Source organism: Bison bison, unplaced genomic scaffold (genome assembly GCF_000754665.1).
Source record: "Bison bison bison isolate TAMUID 2011002044 unplaced genomic scaffold, Bison_UMD1.0 scf7180017862984, whole genome shotgun sequence".
In the NCBI taxonomy this organism is placed as follows: Eukaryota; Metazoa; Chordata; class Mammalia; order Artiodactyla; family Bovidae; genus Bison; species Bison bison.
The window spans coordinates 135,529-154,793 of record NW_011493556.1 but is presented as its reverse complement, the minus strand read 5'-3'; the positions used below and the strand labels follow the sequence as shown (position 1 = coordinate 154,793).

The following is a 19,265-nucleotide window of genomic DNA, read 5'->3' as shown; positions in this document are numbered from 1 at the left end:
TGTTGAGCTTCTTGGATATACAAATTAATTTATATTAATTTGCTTTCATCAAATTTTGAAAGTTCTTCAGCCATTATTTCTTCACATATTCTTTCTGCCTCTTTCTTTCTCTCATTCCTTCTGGCTCTCCTATTATGTGTATTTTTGATGGTATCCCACTCATCTCTGAGGCTACATTCATTTTTTGTCATTCCTTATTCTTTGTGATTCTCAGACAAGATAATCTCAATAGACCTAATGTTAAGTTAGCTGACTTTTTCTTCATCCAGTTCATTCTGCAAAGGAACCTCTCTAGTGAATTTTTTGTTTTACTCATTATATTTATATCTCTAGAATTTCTAGTTGGTCTTCAAGTAATTTTTATCTGTTCATATTCTCTGTACAGTAAGATGTTCACATACTTTATTTCTTTAGGTGTGATTTCTATTAGTTCTTTGAACATATGTATAATTGCTTATTTAGGTCTTCATTTAGTATGTCCAATGTCTGGACATCCTCAGGGAGTTTCTATTGGCTTCTTTTTCACCCTGTGTCGTGGCCAAACTTTTCTGTTTCTTTATGTACCTTGTAATTTTTTGTTGAAAACTGGGCATTTTAATTATAATGTGGTCAATCTGAAAACCAGATTTTACCCCTCCTCAGAGCTTATTATTGCTTCTATTGTCATTGCTGCTGATGATAGGATTTATTTAGTTAGTTTCCTGAACAAATTCTGTAAAGTTATATTGTTTATCATGCACGGCCACGAGGTCTGTATACAAAAGCTTAGTTATCTGCTAATGATTGGACAGTGATTTCTTTCAATGCCTGGAATCAATCATTTTATTGAGCCTTTGCCAGGTGGCTCTGTGTTTGCATGTTGGGGAATGCCTTCAGCATTCCATCAGGCAGTTGTTATGTTCACTATCAGTTTATCTGGATCTCTAAAGCCAAAGAGTACATCATGAGTAATGCTGGACTGGATGAAGCACAAGCTGGAATCAAGATTGCCGGAAGAAATATCAATAACTTCACATATGCAGATGACACCAACCTTATGGCAGAAAGCAAAGAAGAACTAAAGAGCCTCTTGAAAGTTAAAGAGGAGAGTGAAAAAGCTGGCTTTAAACTCAACGTTCAAAGAAAGAAGGTCATGGCATCCAGTCCCATCTCTTCATGGCGAATAGATGGGGAAACAGTGGAAACAGTGATGGACTTTATTTTCTTGAGCTTTCTGCAGATGGTGAGTGCAGCCGTGAAATTAAAAGATGCTTGCTCCTTGGGAGAAAAGCTATGACCAACCTAGACAGCATATTTAAAAGCATAGACATTACTTTGCCAACAAAGGTCCATCTAGTCAAAGCTATGGTTTTTCCAGTAGTCATGTATGGATGTGAGAGTTGAACCAAAAGAAACCTGAATGAACACCAAAGAATTGATGCTTTTGAACTGTGGTGTTGGAGAAGACTCTTGAGAGTCCCTTGGACAGCAAGGAGATCCTAAAGGAAATCAGTCCCGAATATTCATTGGAAGGACCAATGCTGAAGCTGAAACTCCAGTACTTTGGCCACCTGATGTGAAGAACTGACTCATTGGAAAAGACCCTGATGCTGGGAAAGATTGAAGGCAGGAGGAAAAGGGGATGACAAGGAAGAGATGGTTGGATGGCATCACCGACTCGATGGACATGGAGTTTGAGTGAACTCTGGGAGTTGGTGATGGACAAGGAAGCCTGGCGTGCTGCAGTCCATGGGGTCACAGAGTCGGACATGACTGAGCAACTGAACTGGACTGAACTGAGGATACCTTGGTTGTTAGACTGTTGGCTTTAATGGGCAACATGAAGCTGAGGTTATGGGGATGGGGATAAGCCAAGTTAAAATGCCACAAAACTCACTATTTTATGGAAAAGATTTAGTTGTTTTTTCTCAAATAAACACTTCTCATACTATTGGAAACCTTTGTTTAGTTTCTGCAGTTCTGCAGAGGTTAATTTTGACAGATTTTGTCAAGTTCTTTGCTTTGTGGAGGGGCATGTTTTCCAAGATCTTTACTCAGATATTCTTGAAGTGTTTCTCATGCCCAGTTATTTTTTACTGAGTTATTTGCAGTGCTAACTAATTCTGCAATTCCAATCCCATTCACATTGAAGTCAATCTGCATAGCTTCTCCTAGAGTGAGCAGTGTGCAACCTGTTGTTATTAATAGTTTGCTGGTTTTTTCTTACTAACTTGCTGGAGTTTTTAAACTTGTGAGTAGTCCTTTGTCATTCCTGTATATTGCAAAACTTCTGCCAGTCTGTGGCTATTTTTTTCCCCCTCTCTTTGTAGTGCTTTAATGAGGTTCTTACTTTTAAAAGATTTTGAATGTATTAATATTTTTCTTTATGATTTATGCTTTTTTGTTTTTCTTTAGTAGTATTTTCCTTTACCCCAAGGTTATCTAGATACTCTTCTGTAAATTGGTACTTTTTCAGTTTTATTTTCCACCTGGAATTTGATTTATATGTAATAGGATTTAGGGGTTCACTTTCACCTTGTTCTGTATGGATATTCCACTGCAGCAGCCCTGTTTATTCAAACATCAGTTTTTACCTTACTGGTTTGCTGGGTCAATGGTGCCTATTATATATCAGTTTTGGTGTATGCAGAGGTCTCTTGCTGAACTCTGTTTTTCTCTTTTGCTCAGTTTTTCTTAACTTAAAGGGCTTCCCAGGTGATTGACTGGTAAAGAATCTGCTTGTCAATTCAGGAGATGTGGGTTTGATCCCTGGGTTGAGAAGATCCCCTGGAGAAGGAAATGGCAACCCACTCCAGTATTCTTGTCTGAAAAATCTCATGAACAGAAGTTGGTGGGCTATAGTCTGTAGAGTCACAAGACCTTAGCAACTAAACAACCCCAGTAGCACCTTGTTCTTTAGGAGATGTCTTGACTGTTCTGAGGCTTTTCTTTTCTATTAAATTTATAGCTCAAATAAGGGAGAAATGACATCTTCAAGTATTGATTCTTCCAAATGATGAACATGATAATTTACCTATTTATATAGGTTCTTCACTCTTTTACAACAATTTTAACATTTTCCCCATATAAATTTTGTACATTTTGAATTAGATTTTTGTTCCTGGGCTCTTCATATTTTTAAGTTGTTGAAAAACAGTTATAAAAAATTAAAATTCTTAACTGTGGCAGGTCTTTAGAGACACAATTTCTTTTTTGGGACCCTACATATATATATATTATATACCGATTTTGTGTCCAGCAAACTTACTAAACTCATTTATTCTCATAATTTATATGCAAGTTTTATTGAGTTGTCCATATAAACAATTATGTAATTTATTAGGGATAGCAGGTTTTTTTCCTTGCCATTCCCCCTGTCTTTGTTTTTTTTGTTTTTTTTTATTAACTATGTTGGCAGTGGTATCACAACCAGTGAAAAGAAGTGATGGTAGTGGGACATATTATCTTGTTTCTGATGTAAAGGAAATACTTTCAACCTTTTACTGTTAAGTATAATGTCTTTTATAGGTTTTATATGGCAAGATTTTATCAGGTTAATGAAGTTCATTTCCAATCCTAGTTTTATAAGAATTTAGTTAGTTTTTTATCATGAATGGATGTTGGATCTTATCATTCTGATAAAAAGTCTTGTTCATTAAATTTTTAAAAATTAAACTTTATTTTTCTCTTTTCTTTAGCAAAGAAGTTTGTGATCCTAATATTGGCGGCCAGATCATAATGTGTCCTCAGTGTGATGATGAGTGTCCATTCTGGTCACTCAATGTTACTTGCGAGTCCTCAAAGGTATTTCTTTCAAACATTTACAAGTAATGAAAGCTTTTTTTGCCTTCTAATAAATTTAGTACAACATAGTGCTTAAATTTTTTTCCTCTTGAGGAATTTAGAAAGGTAATTTTCAGCTAAGCCTTCATTTTCAAAGATAGATATAAAATACATGTGTTATTCCTTGTTTATAAATAATACATTGAAATGAAAAGCCTTATCAATAATCTCCTGAAAGGTCAGTGAAGAACTGTGGAATTGAAACTGCTTGAGTGTTTCAAGTAATCAAAGCAGATTTCTCAAACCTGGCTTATCTCATAAATACTATTTAATAGGTTTACTGTTACAAGTATTTTCCTTAATTCAAGTGAATGGAAACCTGAAATCTGTACTTGTTTTTCCACTTTGAAAGTATGCTGAAACTCTCCTTGGATTTTTAAAGACTTTGCAGATCAGATTTAGACTGTATTTATAAAAATGCATAAGAAAGGTTTTGTCTTCAAATGGTAACAGATATTCACTTTGTCTCTAAACATTCCTACCAAACACATCTGGTTCCCCTTACACATGCAGATAGATGGTCTTGAGCTATATGACTTCTTAAAATCCAGGAGGTTTAGCAAAGGCATTGAGACTGGAGGGAGCTTCCTGAAAGGCATGCCAGAAAGGCTAGACAGGAAGAAAGATGGTTGGCTTGCTTCAGAAGGTTTTCCTGATAACTTTGACCTTCATAGAATTCTTCCCTGTCTTGATCTCTCTGTCCCCTCACTCTGCTCTGAAAGTTTAGGAATATTTCTATGATCTCAGAATATTCTGATCTGCTCCATGTAAGTCTTACTTTAACTGAATACACAGCTAATATAGTGATGCAACTTTATAGTTCAGACTTCGCCAAGTTATACTCATACCTGTATTATCACTTGACATACAAAACAGTGCTGTGAGGCAGGCAGAACAGGTGTTACCTCTATTTTACAGATTAGAACACTGAATCTGCAGGATTAAATAATTTGCTCAACCACCCGCCTAGTGACAGACAAGCCAGAAAATGACAACACATCTGCCTTCCTTGCTATTACCATGTTCCTCACTGGCTGACTGTACGACCATGCACTTCACTCTTGAATCAAACTCAGAAAAATTGCTCCACCACTTAATTAAGAGGATCTCAGGATCTTGTCAACACATGTATTTTTATACCTTATGAGTTAAATTAGATTTCATCGCCCACTCCCCTTCAACCAACACAAGTTCTAGACTATAAATAACCATCAGAGGTCGCTCAAAGTGAAAGACTTGGAGGTAGTAAGAGAGAAGCTGCCTTCCAGTACTGTTGACTCATAAAGGGCCTTAGTGGGTATCCCCAGGTCACAGGATTTAAGGCAAGTGCGGGGGATAAGACCAGAGGCAAACTGTACTCCACAGAGTACAAATGGAAATTCCATTTTCCTTAAGAAATTTTCATACTCTCATGTTTTGGGGAAAAAAAGTGAATCATTCTCTTCCAGTTTCAAAAAAAAATCCTTTGAGTCTTTTCAGAGTGATTTACAAAGGGAGGGAAGTGTATAAAAGAATATAAATAAAAGAATGAAATGAAAAAATAAGGTAAAAAAGGAAAAAAGAGAAACACCTTTCCTGTTTGTTGGTTAATTCAATCATTTCTTCATTTATTTATAGTCATTTCTTTCCTTTTGGAAAGTGATGGAAAATTCACTAGATATATATGCCAGAATTATTAATAAATTAGAAATAGATAATCAGGATCAAGGAAATGAAGAAACAGTTATGGAAATAATCAGGATTGATACTGGTTTTGTGACTGAGCATTAAAGTTCTTAGCTTTTTAGCTGGCAAGATAAAGAGGAAATATGGTTAAGTTATAACGTTTAGGTCTTTGAAATGCATTGTTACATAATTTTGATTTTGTTCCTTTGCAGGAAGAAAGCATAGCAAATTGTCACTTTTCTAGATTTCTATCATCCACTTAAAATCATCATGCCCGCATGTACAGCTCTCTCTGCCTTCCTGCTCCACATGACTAAAGCAGTGTGCTGACTCGAGGCCACTGTTAGCACAGCCAGCTTTCCCTCTCTGCCATCCTGCCAAGCAAGCTAAGCTAAGCTTCTTACCAAGAAAACTCTTTGCTTATCTTCCGCCTTACTTCCTGCTTCCATGTTGTTTCTGGGGCATGTAGAGCAGAGAGGCCAACCATCTTACACTTTCAGTTCCTTGATTCTTACCCATATGGCAAAAATGGTAACTTCCTCCGAGCCACCTAACTCTCTCTCATAGGAGTGCAAGGCACATCTTGCTTTGCAAGATGTCTTGAGCTCAGCAGCTGCGGTGAGCTTGGCCTTAGCAGTACACTTGCCTTTTCTTGCTGCTCCTTTCCCTCCCACTTCTCTGGTATTGACAGATGTGCTTTTAGTGGCTTTTTGTCAGCATAATAAGATTTTCTCTTACTTGAGTGGGAGGGTAGAGGCATCAGGGCAAATAGGGAGGTATCACATAGAGAGAGGTTTGCACTGATTCCTAGAAGAGAGGTAACACTGAACAGAATCTTTAGTACTAACATTATAACACGCAGAACTGTATTTCATAGGGCTTTTCCTCTAATAATTTTTCAATAAAGGGTAAGACATGACATTAAAAGAGAGCTTGGAAAAGATGGTTCAAGAGAGTCAAAGCTAAAAGATTTGAAATTTGTGTTCTGTGTAATCCTAGGACTAGAGTAGGTGGGGAGCACTGTTCCCCAGATTGATCACTCATTTGGTAATTCTGTCTTCCTTAAGCTGGATTTTTGAGAGGAGTAACTGAATGACAGTTTGGGACTATTCTTTCTGCTCAGGAAATATATGTGTGATTGAGGGGCATCTACATGATTTGGAAAAGGATATATAAGAAGATCGGTGGAGAAGGAAACGGCAACCCACTCCAGTATTCATGCCTGGAAAATCCCATGGACTGAGGAGCCTGGTGGCCTACAATCCATGGGGTTGCAAAGAGTCAGACAGGACTGAGCGACTTCTGTGTTTTTGAAGCTCAAAGGGATGTGGGCCACTGAAAAGGATATAAACTAGGGCAGTATTTCTTAAAGAAGTAACAGATTAGTTAGTTACAACATCAAGATAAATGGAATTGAAAGAGAGATGCTACCAAGAGAGTTGGGCAGTACTGCTTAAATAATGCTCAAGAGTTTCTGTTCTTAAATTGTTTCCTCTTGAGAGAGGGTTCAGGATGGGTTCTTAAATTTGTAAGGAATATATTAAATTAAAAAAAAAAAAAAAAAAAAAAGAAGAAGATGAGCAGCACTGGGCCCACTCCCCTCTGCCTTTTTCTGTTGCCCACTTTGGTTACGTGTTGTTACTTTGGGAATTGCACTCTTTTCACCTTGCATAGTAGCTGCCAAAGTGTGTTTTTATAAACATGGGGTTCTAGAGCGCTGGCTTCCTGGGGCAGAGGAAAGGAAGAAATGCGTGTTGTACAAAATCAGTACGTTCATATGTTTAATTAAATAGTCCTATTATTGAAAAAAAAAAAAGGAAGATGGGTAGGTGGATATTATTTTACAAAAATAACCTTAACTTATATTTTATTTAGATGGAAGTTTATTCATTTTGCATCAGTATAAGGGCAACCCAGAAAGAACTTTTTAAAAGTCAAGTTCTTTACTTAGAAGCAGCTTTGAATTTTCTTTAGCACTGAAGAGTTTGCTTTTATTTATTTTTAGCCTATAGCTTCCTTTTCTAGCATGTCTTCTTTACTTTTCATAAGCTCTTTCATAAAGTTGATATTGTGTTTGCCACTTTTTCTACTAATTTTATAGACCTTTTTAGGAGATATAAAAATGCTCACTGATGAAAAATTGGTAGCTAATTGGAAAATTTTTCAGGAATTAATAGAGGGAGACAATTAGCAAAAATTTGAAAATTAGTAAGCTAGTAAATAGAGTATGTAGTGTATTCATTCGTGATCATTGTACCCTTTGTAATGTCAGCAAAAGCACTTTTGCATCTTTATCCTGATGAAAGCTTCTGTCAGCCATGATAGAAAAGTCATCATTGGATTTGAGGAAAACAAGCTCTGGAGGAGAGCCATCTTAAAGTAAACGCCAGTTTTGTGCTTCTCTTAACAAGAAAACCAGGAATTCGGGAACTTGCCCTCTGACCAGGGTGGGATGATAAGATGCAAATCATAAATCTCAAAGTTGTTTGGAGTTCATTGTACTCTTTGGGCCATTCTGTTTCCTCAAATTCACTCTGATCGTCCATAAAAAGAGGCTGTTATTCAAAAGTATGTTAGAGGCTTTCCGCAAAATGGAATCTTAGCAGCTGTGCTTATTTCTTTATCAAGACACAGAAAGATTCCTTTGGAAAATGTAGTCTGGTAAAAGCTATGTGCTTTCAGGAGAATGAGAAATCTCGTCTGTAAGTATGTAGTAGATATGGTGATTGTCAAACTAGGCAACAGATTTAAAAGAAATTTCCAGACTGTAAGATATACAAAGCAGTGCATATTTGATGAATTTAGTAGGTGAAGAACATAATTCATGTAAATGTCATTATTGTATTTTACAGAAATTGTGCATCTTTGACAGTTTTGGAACCCTAGTCTTTGCAGTATTTATGGGGGTGTGGGGTAAGTTATATATATATATTTTTTTTTTCAGTTTCCTTTTGCCTCTTAACTGAAATCAAACAAACAAAAACCCTAAAATCACATAAGTACTGAACTTAACATCTTTATACGGTTTTATATACAGAGACTATCAAAACAACCCACTTTCAGTCTCTTGGATTGCCCAAGCTTCAGCTCCCCTGGAACTCCACATTTATAATTCTTAGGGCCATTGTATCAATTACTGCATAAAAAAACTACCTCAAAATGTAGTGGCTTAAAACCCACATGTATTATTTCTCATGGTTCTCGTGTCAGGTGGGAAATTCGCCAAGCAGGGTTGGTGTACAGGGCTCAACCGGGCCACCTCGTCTTGGTCTGCATGGTTTCTCAACCTCCAGGAGCTGGACCAGCATTCTTCACATGACAGTTCAGGGTTCCAAAGAGAAGCAGGAAAGGAAAAGTGCACACCAGGCATTTTTTAAGCCTACATTTGCATCTAGTTTGCAAATGTTCCATCAACCAAAGCATGTCATGGTCAACCCAACAACAATGTGAAGAGATGGGAGGACAGCTTAAGGGCTTAGATAATACAGGGAGGCATGGTTCACTGGCAGCTGTTGTTGTAATAGCATCCCTAGCTGTGATCCAACCTAATTTTCATGGGGTAGGGGTTCAGGAAAAGCAGCAACGTGGGGATTCCAGGTAAGCTTTCTTGTTTATATACTTCTGTATGAGTAACTAGATAATGAATACATGCTGCTACTCTTATCATAACAACATTCTGTTTAATAAATAGGACAGATGTGATCCTTAAGAATATAATTTGTATATAGAAGCTTTAACACTATATATTATTTATCTTGAAAAGCATCATTAATGTAATGAGGCAATTATCATTTTATACAGACTTTGACATGTTTAATTGATGTGAATGTTCTACCATAGGAGAAAAAAATGTTCATTTTCAAAGATAATGCATTTCCAATTTCATTGTGTGAGTCTGGGATAAAACAGTTCAGGGTGTAGCTAGGTGGGGGAGGAAACAGAACCAAGTTTCTTATTTTGGAGAAGACAGCCTGTCAACACATGCTCCTTACATACAGACACCATTGTTTATAGGTGTCCCTGGTGGTATTTCCCTTTTGCAGTGGTTGTGCCTATGAAGGGTCCCCAAATGAATCACAAAACAGGCAGGCCAATTACTTTGGACACTTTTAAGAGATATTAGTTGCCACTCCTGCATGAAGTAAACTGTAAGATAGCCAAATGTACCTAATAAGTCACATTGTCATTCAGACATTTAGCATGTTTTGGCTGGAGACCAAACAGTAGCTAATATTTGCCACACGGAAGAATAAAGATCAAGTTCATATATTAAGATTCTCTGTCTCCTTCACTGTGAAATACACCTTTCATTTTTTTTATCCTTGTAAGAGGGTGAGTGCTGAACATGTGGGCAGAGGCAGTTTTAACTAAACTGCCCAAACCTCAGTCTCAACACTAATTCATAATCTATAAAATTCAAACACATCTATTGAACTCCGTATATTAATAGAGCTGATAGCCCTAATTAAAAGAGACTTCTTAAATGAAGCAAAAATTACTTTGACACAAAAGAAAAGCTTCAAATTTCCTAACCAGCTCTGCTTTCTGTGATCATTAAACTACACCATGTTTATAGAAGCGACAGGCATATTGAGCTGCTGATTTTATTTCATCAGATTTTAGAATGCAGAAAACATTTCAGCCCTGCTCATGGCACCATATGTGTATCTTTAAGGATATGTGTGTGTATGATGAAGTTTTTATTTTAAATGCCTTATTGCTTTTCTTGTTACCTCTGCCTGATGAGAACTACTGCTGGGAACCTCATTACAGAAAGCCTGCAATTGCAAAACTGAAGTTTTCATATCACCATCATCATACTCCTGTACCATCTCTTGTGCCCAGATGTATGTTGCAGAGTATTTTTCTTCTCCCTGGAAACTATAAAAGTTGAAAGGAGAAAACCTTGTATAATAAATTTTGCATAAATCATGTACTTCTTTGAAAAATATCCCCCCTTTTAGGCCAAGCCAGTCCATCTGCTCCTACTGACTCCTAGAGTGCTAAACACCAACTACTCCCGGTGGAAGTAGAGGTTCTGAAAGCCTTTTCCCCTCCCCATTCCTTGTCGTTTCTTACCTACTTCTCTTTGATGCTCCCCACCAGCCTCTTGGCTGGCTGCATGACTGCCATTTTTAATTTTCACCTTTGAGTTCTAGGGTGGGCCTAGTGATTCCTAGAAAAACTCAGACACCTAGCTCATAAGAAGGGGGATTTCAGGAAGCCGTCACCCTGACTAGCTTCACTTGGAGATCAGAAAGTGACTATTACAACTGTTCGTTTCAGGTCTCTGCTTCTGTGGCAGCATCCACACTAGCAAAATGATGCAACTCCTGTGACCACCTCTGTCTCCATCCAGCTGCATTTCTGATGTTGGTGACACACAGGTGCATCTGATGGGCATTTTAAAAACCACATCTGGAATCCTAGCTGCAGGAGAGTCTGAGAGATGTATTTTTTTTTAGAATTACAATTTTTAAAATTTATTCAAATATAGTTGACTTACAACATTGTGTTAATTTCTGCTGTACAGCACAGTTATTCAATTATACATATACAGGAATTCTTCATATTTTTTCCATTATGGTTTATCGCAGTATATTGAATATAGTTCCCTGTACAATACAGTATGACCTTGTTATTTATCCCGAGAAATGTATCTTCAGCCTTGTAGTCTTTCAGTTAGGAAGTAGGAATCTAGGCTAAGCAAACTCATCTTCCTTTGTGAGTGATTACAGAAGTCTGAATAGTTTCAAGACCCAATAAAACCTGCCAGGCCTTTAGCAGCAAACTGTTAAAGCAACCAGAACGATCCCAGCTACAGAGTGGGCCTTGTGCTTAGACATTGCTGGATACAACCACCTACACTGTGTATTGGAATCTTCCATCAGATGGATATTTTCGTTAGCTGTATAATATCCTTACATGTCATAGACCCTGCTGAGTTCTCAGCTCTATGACATGAGGAACTAAGAAACTCCCACCCATTCCTGCAGCCCTCCAAGGTTCCGAGGATTTGCTGCCCACTCACTATTTTTCCGGAGAAGGCATTGGCACCCCACTCCAGTACTCTTGCCTGGAAAATCCCATGGACGGAGGAGCCTGGTAGGCTGCAGTCCATGGGGTCGCTAGGAGTCGGACATGACTGAGCGACTTCACTTTCATTTTTCATTTTCATGCCTTGGAGAAGGAAATGGCAACCCACTCCAGTATTCTTGCCTGGAGAATCCCAGGGATGGGGGAGCCTGGTGGGCTGCCATCTATGGGGTCGCACGGAGTCAGATATGACTGAAGCAACTTAGCAGCAGCAGCAGCAGCAGCATTATTTTTCATCAGGCCATTTCAGGCTTGCACAGAAGTCCTACCACTTTCCACTCAGAATGCATCAACTTCAGGATTTGGTAAAAAGCATCCATTTTATGTTCAAGTTCAGGGAGAAAGGGGAAGGGTATTCACTGTCCTTTCCTTATAGCAACTGATTAAATTGCTTCTCTTGCTTTTTGTGAGAAGAGAAGTTTTCATAACTCATCTCCTGCTAATACTGTCGCTAGATTGTTCCTGAGCAAATGAGTGGCTGTTACGCTCCCATTCTAAAGATGAGGAAAATGACACTCAGGCAGATGCAGCAAATTACTAGAGGCCCCAAAGACAAAAAGTGACAATCACAGAATCAGAGGTCTGTAGGTACTTTGGTTGTCGTCAGCCCTTAAATCAGTGACAAAATGCAAGGAATAGTAATAAAGTTGTAACAGACTTTTAAAAGGATATGGAAGTATTTATTTGATATAATTGCACTATCTTATCTGGGGATCTGAGAAATGGGCTGGAAAATAATGGTTCTACAACCTTGGTCCTACCTCACCTAAGCAGGTATAGACCCTTCTTTCTGAATCAGGAGGAAGGAAGCCCAGCCTCACGAGATCAGTCCTGTTCATTTTATCCACCTGCTTGTGGGTCCCAAAACACAGTAGGGCTTTCGTGTCCTGCATCACAGATTTTTTTCAAATAGTTATGCTTGAAGATATAAATTCGTGAAAGTAAGCTGCTCTTTCAAATGAAGTGAAAAGTAACTTTCTTTACTTAGAAGAAGAAGAAAATAAGAATTTTCTTCATTGAAAAAAAATAAAAATTTCAAAAATAGCTGTATTTCTCATATTTCAATTAAAGTGACAAAATTTAGAGAGATTCCATAAACACAGGGAAAGTATCCAAAGTGGCTTTTGAGAGCTTTTTCCAGGCTAGCCTTATAAAGTGGCTATTAAAGGAAAGATACCATCTTCTCACCCACCCACAGTCCCTTTCTTGAGGTTGGAAAGGGCCAGCATGTCCCCTGGTGAGTGGTCCTGGGTCAAGTGAACCATGGGACAGGATGGTACATGTGATATTTTCTGTCTCTCTCTCCTGAATAACTCCCAGCACTCAAAGGGCCGAGCCACCACAACCTCACCCATCAACAGTTGCATCCTCCTCTCAGCTGCTCCAGGCCCTCAAGATGGGCAGAGCAGAGAGTGGTAGACAGTGGTCAGTCAGGCATAGCAGGGAGCGGCTGGAGCGAGCTTGGCTCCCCAAGTAGACGATTACATCCTTCAGCTGTCCCAGGCAGTGGCCATCCTCCAGTTTTTGGAATGACTTCCCACAGTACATTCATTTAGCTAATACTTACCCAGTGCCTGCTGTTTGCTAGTGTTTCAGCCATGGGCTAAACCAAATCCTTGCCCTCATGGACATCGTAAATGATAAATGCAGGAGCAGACAAAGGTCAGGATGTGTGAGTGTTATCCATTATGACGTGCACAAGTGGAGATCAGCGTAGGGAATAAAGTGTGTGCCTTTTTTGCAGAGTGTACACTCACTCTGGACTGATTTCATAGCTGCAGAGGGGAAGACAGAGTGGAAAGAACTTCATGGGTGGAAGGTGTAATGCAATGTTGGCAATAGAATTCTCAAATTAAAAAGTAGGGGTCTTCTAACAGAAGATAAGGTGTGTGGTTGTATGAGCCCAGGGGTCTTTAGTAAGTGGGTGCTGGTTCTGCTTCATGTGCAGCCCGAGGAGAGTTGGCTCATTCCCCAAAGCTGGGGTCTCTTTTTGGAGTATCTGCATGTGAGGCAAGCATGGGTCAGATGGGGAGCAGGGCCAGTCAGTCACAGCTTAGTCCACAGTTGGCTGGTGCCCTCAAGGCTTTCATCCCATGGATACTTCATTCCCCCCGGATGGGGGAAAAGTGCAAATGGCTGGGCAGGTTCTCAGTGGTGGAGGCATCGCTCTCTGTACGGAACACTCACCACTGTGGATCCCTTGCCCTGACCCAGATGAGGCTGTAGAATAGCTGAGCTGTGGTACCATGCTTCCGTTTCAGCAAAATGGTTTGTTTTTGAAGGTTCTGGTCAAGGAGTCACAAAGTGCTGTCTTACCCATAAATGAGGAACAAACTCTTTCATTCTGGGAAGGGCATGTAGAAGGAGAAGGGCCTGTCCTGAAAGCAGGAGCCACTCTGGGGACTGGTTGAAATCTTTCTAGCTTCCCAACCACATGGATGATTAGTGGCCTCCCCCACTAACTTTGTGCTCTTTGCCTCCATTGACAGCAGCATCTGTGGGAAAAAGCCAGGCTGCCACCCATATATGCTTGTGAACATGAGGTGATCACAGCAGTGGCATCATGAGGGTTAGTGTACCCACAAAGGCAGTGTTGGGACAGAGGGCAGTTACTAGTTCTATGTCCTGGAGGAGGAGAATCAGACACTGGGCAGGCAAGCAGTGATGACATCTCAGCAGAGTGGGTGCTGGAACAGAGCCAGCAGGAGGCGGGATATGGAGCAGTTAGGCTCATTTGTAAGAAGGGCTTGGGCTCTGAAGCCAAGCATACCTTGGTTCGATACCTGACTCCTTATCTCAGGCAAGTATTTGAAGTTTTCTGTGCCTCTGTTTCCTGATGTCCAAAATGGGGGTGGTAATAGCAGTTACCTCAGAGGGTCATGAGGGTCTTTATAAATGTTATGTCATTTAGCTCAGGACAGCCTGTAAGCTCCTTCCTATTTCCCCCATTTTCCATAGAGGGAAGCAGTAGCTCAGGCTGTGGAAACATTGTAACCGGTAGTCAAACATCTAGTGATTGTCACAACCAGAATTCAGACTTGATTCCAATGTCCAAATTATCTCTACTCTCACTCACTGTTGTTGGAACATCTGTGAAGTCAGAACAAACACTGCCAGGAGGTGGGTGTTTTGAGCATTTCCGCTGTCCTTGCCATCGGGAATCATTGCGTTCACCTTCCTCATGGCGCATCCCGAGGTTTCCCCTGCATGTCCAACTGCCCGTGGCAGGGTCTGCAGGATTTCAAGACAGCCTCTGTTTGCCCTCTACCCAAAGGCTCCCTGTTGTCTGCAGGTTGATTCTTAACCCTGACTGCCCCGTCGAGCTTTCCAAAGACCAAAAACAATGCCAGACTGATAAAATCAGAACCTTGAGGGTGGTGCCCAGGTTCAAAACATTTTAAGAGCTCTCAGTGCTTCTCCTGCAGCCAGGGTGAGAACTGCCCCTCCATAGTCCATGCAGAGCTCGTCCACTCTTACCCCAGTTACCGCTGGAAACAGGACAAATTCTCTGCTCAGTCTGGGTCTTTCTCCCGAGTTCTAGACTTTTATCTGCCTACCAGACATCTCTCCTGGGGCCCGCAGGCAGCTGATCAGAACCAAATCAGTTGTCTTCTCTCTCAGACTTGCTCCTTTTCCTGCCCTTATTTCAGGGAGTGACACTAGAATTCAGGACACTGCCAAAGCCAGAAACCTGGCAAGCATCCTTGATCGTCCCCTTTCATCACACCTGCATCCAATCTGTCTACCTGCTAAGATGCCATCTTCTCTCACCTCCTAGCTGAAGCATCCTGGACCGGCCCTTGGGTCTAGCTGCCTCTACTCCTTCTTGACCGCCTTTGATGTCTCCTCCATCTTTAAGGCACACAGAGTCCTTTGTGATATTCCCCTGCCATCTGTCCACCTGGCGGCCCCACCCATCTCACCACACTCTGGGCTCAGTTCTGGACTATTTGAACTTCCTGGAAAGTAGTGCTCCTGTGTCTCTTTAGCATCTTGCCTTTGCACACACAGCTCCCTGGGGGAAATGGCCTTGACATTCTACCTTCACCTGATCAGCTCTGTGGCATCTCAGAACTCACCCCAGAGGCCCTCTCCTCCGGAACAGCCTTGCTATTGATACATTGTGACTCTGTGCCCAGACCACCCAGCACTTAACTAGATCACAGCCCTCTTAAAAGTCCACTGTAAGCAGCACTTCACTGTCATTCCTATACACTTAGAAGCTCCTTGAAGCAGACACCGTATCTTTTTTTCCTCTTTATTCTCGGTACTCAGTAGAGACTCAGAAATATTTGTGGGTGTAACTGGTTATTGCAGAATTTCTGTGTAGAAAGGGCTAATGGGTAACAGTCTGATTGGAAGAAGTGCCTAGGGGATTTACCCTGAAACCATATTTTCAATGAACACTTAGTATTGTTTCTGTCTAGTATTTGAAGTGGCTAGTCTTGAAAAATAATAAAGATTTCTAAAAATTGTTTTACTCATACTTTATACAAATTGAAAAATATATTTCCATATTTAAGAACATTATTTTAATTGGGGTGACTTGGGCGGTAGAAAATAAAGATTTGGGGACCACTAAAGTATTCTCATCCCCCAGGCCCTTTGGAGGGAATGAGGGAGAGGAATGCAAGGAGAAGCAGACTAAAAGATGGACCATGGACTGCTTTGAATTATTATAGTTGCCTTTGTTTTTTTATTGGCAGTAATGTGCTAGTAGCAGATGCTTTAGTGGTAGACACGATCACATTCCTTCTGACCATCACACTACTACCCTCCCCATGATATAGCCTGGTTTCACAAGTTGGATAAATTATCAACATTTTCCTTAAAAAACAAACATTAGCTCACTTTTCTCTTTTAAGTATTAGTGTCATCTATAATTAAAATCGGATTTTATTGACCATGTACAAAAGTGTTGTAATTACTATTATTCAGTACAGATTTCTGAAGCATCACTGATCCTTGAAGAGCCACATGATGCTTTTCTTTCTCTTTGTTAGTAACCTTGTTTTTGGAGTTTTGGAAGCGGCGCCAGGCAGAACTTGAGTACGAATGGGACACCGTTGAGTTGCAGCAGGAAGAGCAAGCCCGACCAGAATACGAGGCACGGTGCACTCACGTGGTGATCAATGAGATCACTCAGGTAAGTAGGATGTCGTCTGCGTGCAGTTCAATCTATATTTTGCTGGGGTTCCCAAACTTGGTTGCACACTGGAATCACCGAGGAGCTTATAAAATGTTGATGCCCAGCTTCTGTCTATGTACACTCCTGATGCATTCTGGCACAGAATTTTTTTTAAAGCTTCTTTGGTGATTTTTAATGTACAGCCAAAGTGAAGGAGCACTGTTCAGAATAGTGGACACAGGAGACAACTGTGGTCCTTTCTTTCTTAATAACAGTAAAATGAAAAATACATAAACTCTGAAAGAAATGTATAAAAGATGTATTGATTTGTATCTTTCCATACCAGTAAAAAAAAAAAAAAAAAAGACACACTGCTTTTCATAGTTGATTCTCAATTTTTCACATGTACCTTCATTATTACAGCCCTCTCTCTCGCTTTTTTTTTTTTTTTTTTTTGAGCCTTTATTGAATTTGATACAATATTGCTTCTGTTTCATGTTTTCGTTTTTTAGCCACAAGACATGTAGGATCTTTGCTCCTTGACCAGGGATTGCCACTGGACTGCCAGGGAGGTCCCTACAGCTCACTTTTCATCAGACTAGCTGTCTTGCACTAAGCCTCAGCCACTGCTCCCCCTTCCGGTTGGAATGTGCACAGAACAGAGTGACTGTTATCCTAAAACCGGAGAGTGGATGAAAAGGGGAAACATTTGTTGAGATCCCACTATATTCAGGCCCCATATTAGGCATTTTGTATAACTAGAAAGGTAAACATGCTGCTTTTACGGTTGCTGCAGAATTTAAAAATAAGACTCTCTATCTCTTTGTATTAACATTTCAAAGTCAGTGAAAGATGATTTTTTAAAATCATCTGCATTATTGCTTCTTTCCATCAACATAGAAAATTTAGAGCCGATTGTATTTGCAGTCATCCGTATAAGGACAGTAGGTTTTGAATACGAATAACTCTTGGAAAGAAAATGCTTTTTACCAAGAGCATCTGAAAATGGCTCCAGCTATAGACTTATAAATTGAATCACAGATTTACAGAATGTTGGCACTAAAAGGGTCTGGAGAGAGCAGTTCAACCCCCTCATTTTATAAATGGGAAAAAAGTGAGGTTCAGTTACCCAACAGAAGGTGACAGTTGTCTTTTATAATGTAACAGGCTTCAAATAATTTCCATTATGAATAGTTCTCTTGTTTACAATGAAAGACGGGGGTCAAAGCATGCGTTTGTGAAAGATTGTACATTCAGAAAAGAAGGCTGAAACTTAGACAAAATCAGATGTGCATAATGTTTTTGAGTACTGAAAAACAAACGGCTATGTTATTGGCAACGTATGAAAAATACTGAGGAAAAGATATTTTAGAAATTTAAACCTACCCATTTTAAATTTAAAATTGCCAGCTAATAAGTTAAATTTCCATTGTAGCATTGCTTGGTAAAAAATTAAAGATGAAGGTTCATTTTTTCCCTTCTTATTCCTCACTTTGCTTTTATTGCAAACACACCCTCCTTTGTATAGAGAGGCCAGCAGTGTTATGGTGAGGCCCTGGGGATAAAACGTATGGAATTCATATCCTAACACAACAACTTACTAGCTGAGTGATATTGGAAATTTGTTAACTTCTCTGTGCCATAGTTTAGCCAGCTGTAAAACAGAAATACAAGAGTTGTTTCCTCATATGATTGTGGTAAGCTGATGAAGTTAAGGAATAGAACCTACTTGGAATAACACCTGGAACAAAGGAAATGCCATGTATATGTTTACAGCTATGATCACATGGTTGATTGGGTCTCTAAAAACAATCTCAGTATATTCATATAAACGATAAAATAGAAATGCTAAAAACTCAAGAGTTACACTGTATTAATACAAAAGTTCAGTCAGGAAACTTACAATGGATACCTGGTACTTGCAGGTATCTGCGAAACTTTCTGTCCTGCACAGGCTCTTTGCTATCACTGCAGTCACTTCTGAAATCTGAGACAAGCTCAGGAATAGCGTTGTCAGACACCCAGACTGTTGAGCTCAAATCATAGCAGTTAAACAGTATGTTATTCACACTTGCCTTCTCAGAAACTGTTAGTAAAATAAACACTGCACTGGTTTTGTTGTGTGTATGTTTGAAATTGTTAACCAAAAAAAAACCAAAAAACAAAAAACATGCAATTTTGAATAAGGAGGCTGAGTTTGAAAACTAACTTTTTTTTAAAAATTAAGCCTAGGCTTTTGAGACCGTGTGTTTTTTAAGAGCACCCAAGAATGCATTTTTCCTGGAAGTCAAATGTTAATTTTGTATCATTGCTGTTTATAGGGGCTGGGATAAGTTAATGATTTTATCTTTATTTTTTATTTTTTTTTATTTATTTTAATTGGAAGCTAATTACTTTACAATATTGTATTGGTTTTGCCATACATCAAAATGAATCCGCCACGGGTGTACACGTGTTCCCCATCCTGAACCCTCCTCCTACCTCCCTCCCCATACCATCCCTCTGGGTCATCCCAGTGCACCAGCCCCAAGCATCCTGTATCATGCATCGAACC

At 39.5% G+C, this 19,265-nt stretch overlaps 1 protein-coding gene across 2 annotated transcripts in view; it reads left to right on the top strand.

Annotated features, from left to right (window-relative positions):
• The window catches only part of ANO6 (anoctamin 6), a 234,369-nt gene that overhangs the window by 176,943 nt on the left and 38,161 nt on the right, over positions 1–19,265 (top strand). For both annotated transcript variants that reach the window (XM_010833117.1, XM_010833118.1), the window contains 3 exons: positions 3,678–3,783; positions 8,340–8,400; positions 16,587–16,729. In XM_010833117.1, the coding sequence (XP_010831419.1) occupies positions 3,678–3,783; positions 8,340–8,400; positions 16,587–16,729 (310 nt within the window). The remainder of the gene's footprint in view (positions 1–3,677; positions 3,784–8,339; positions 8,401–16,586; positions 16,730–19,265) is intronic.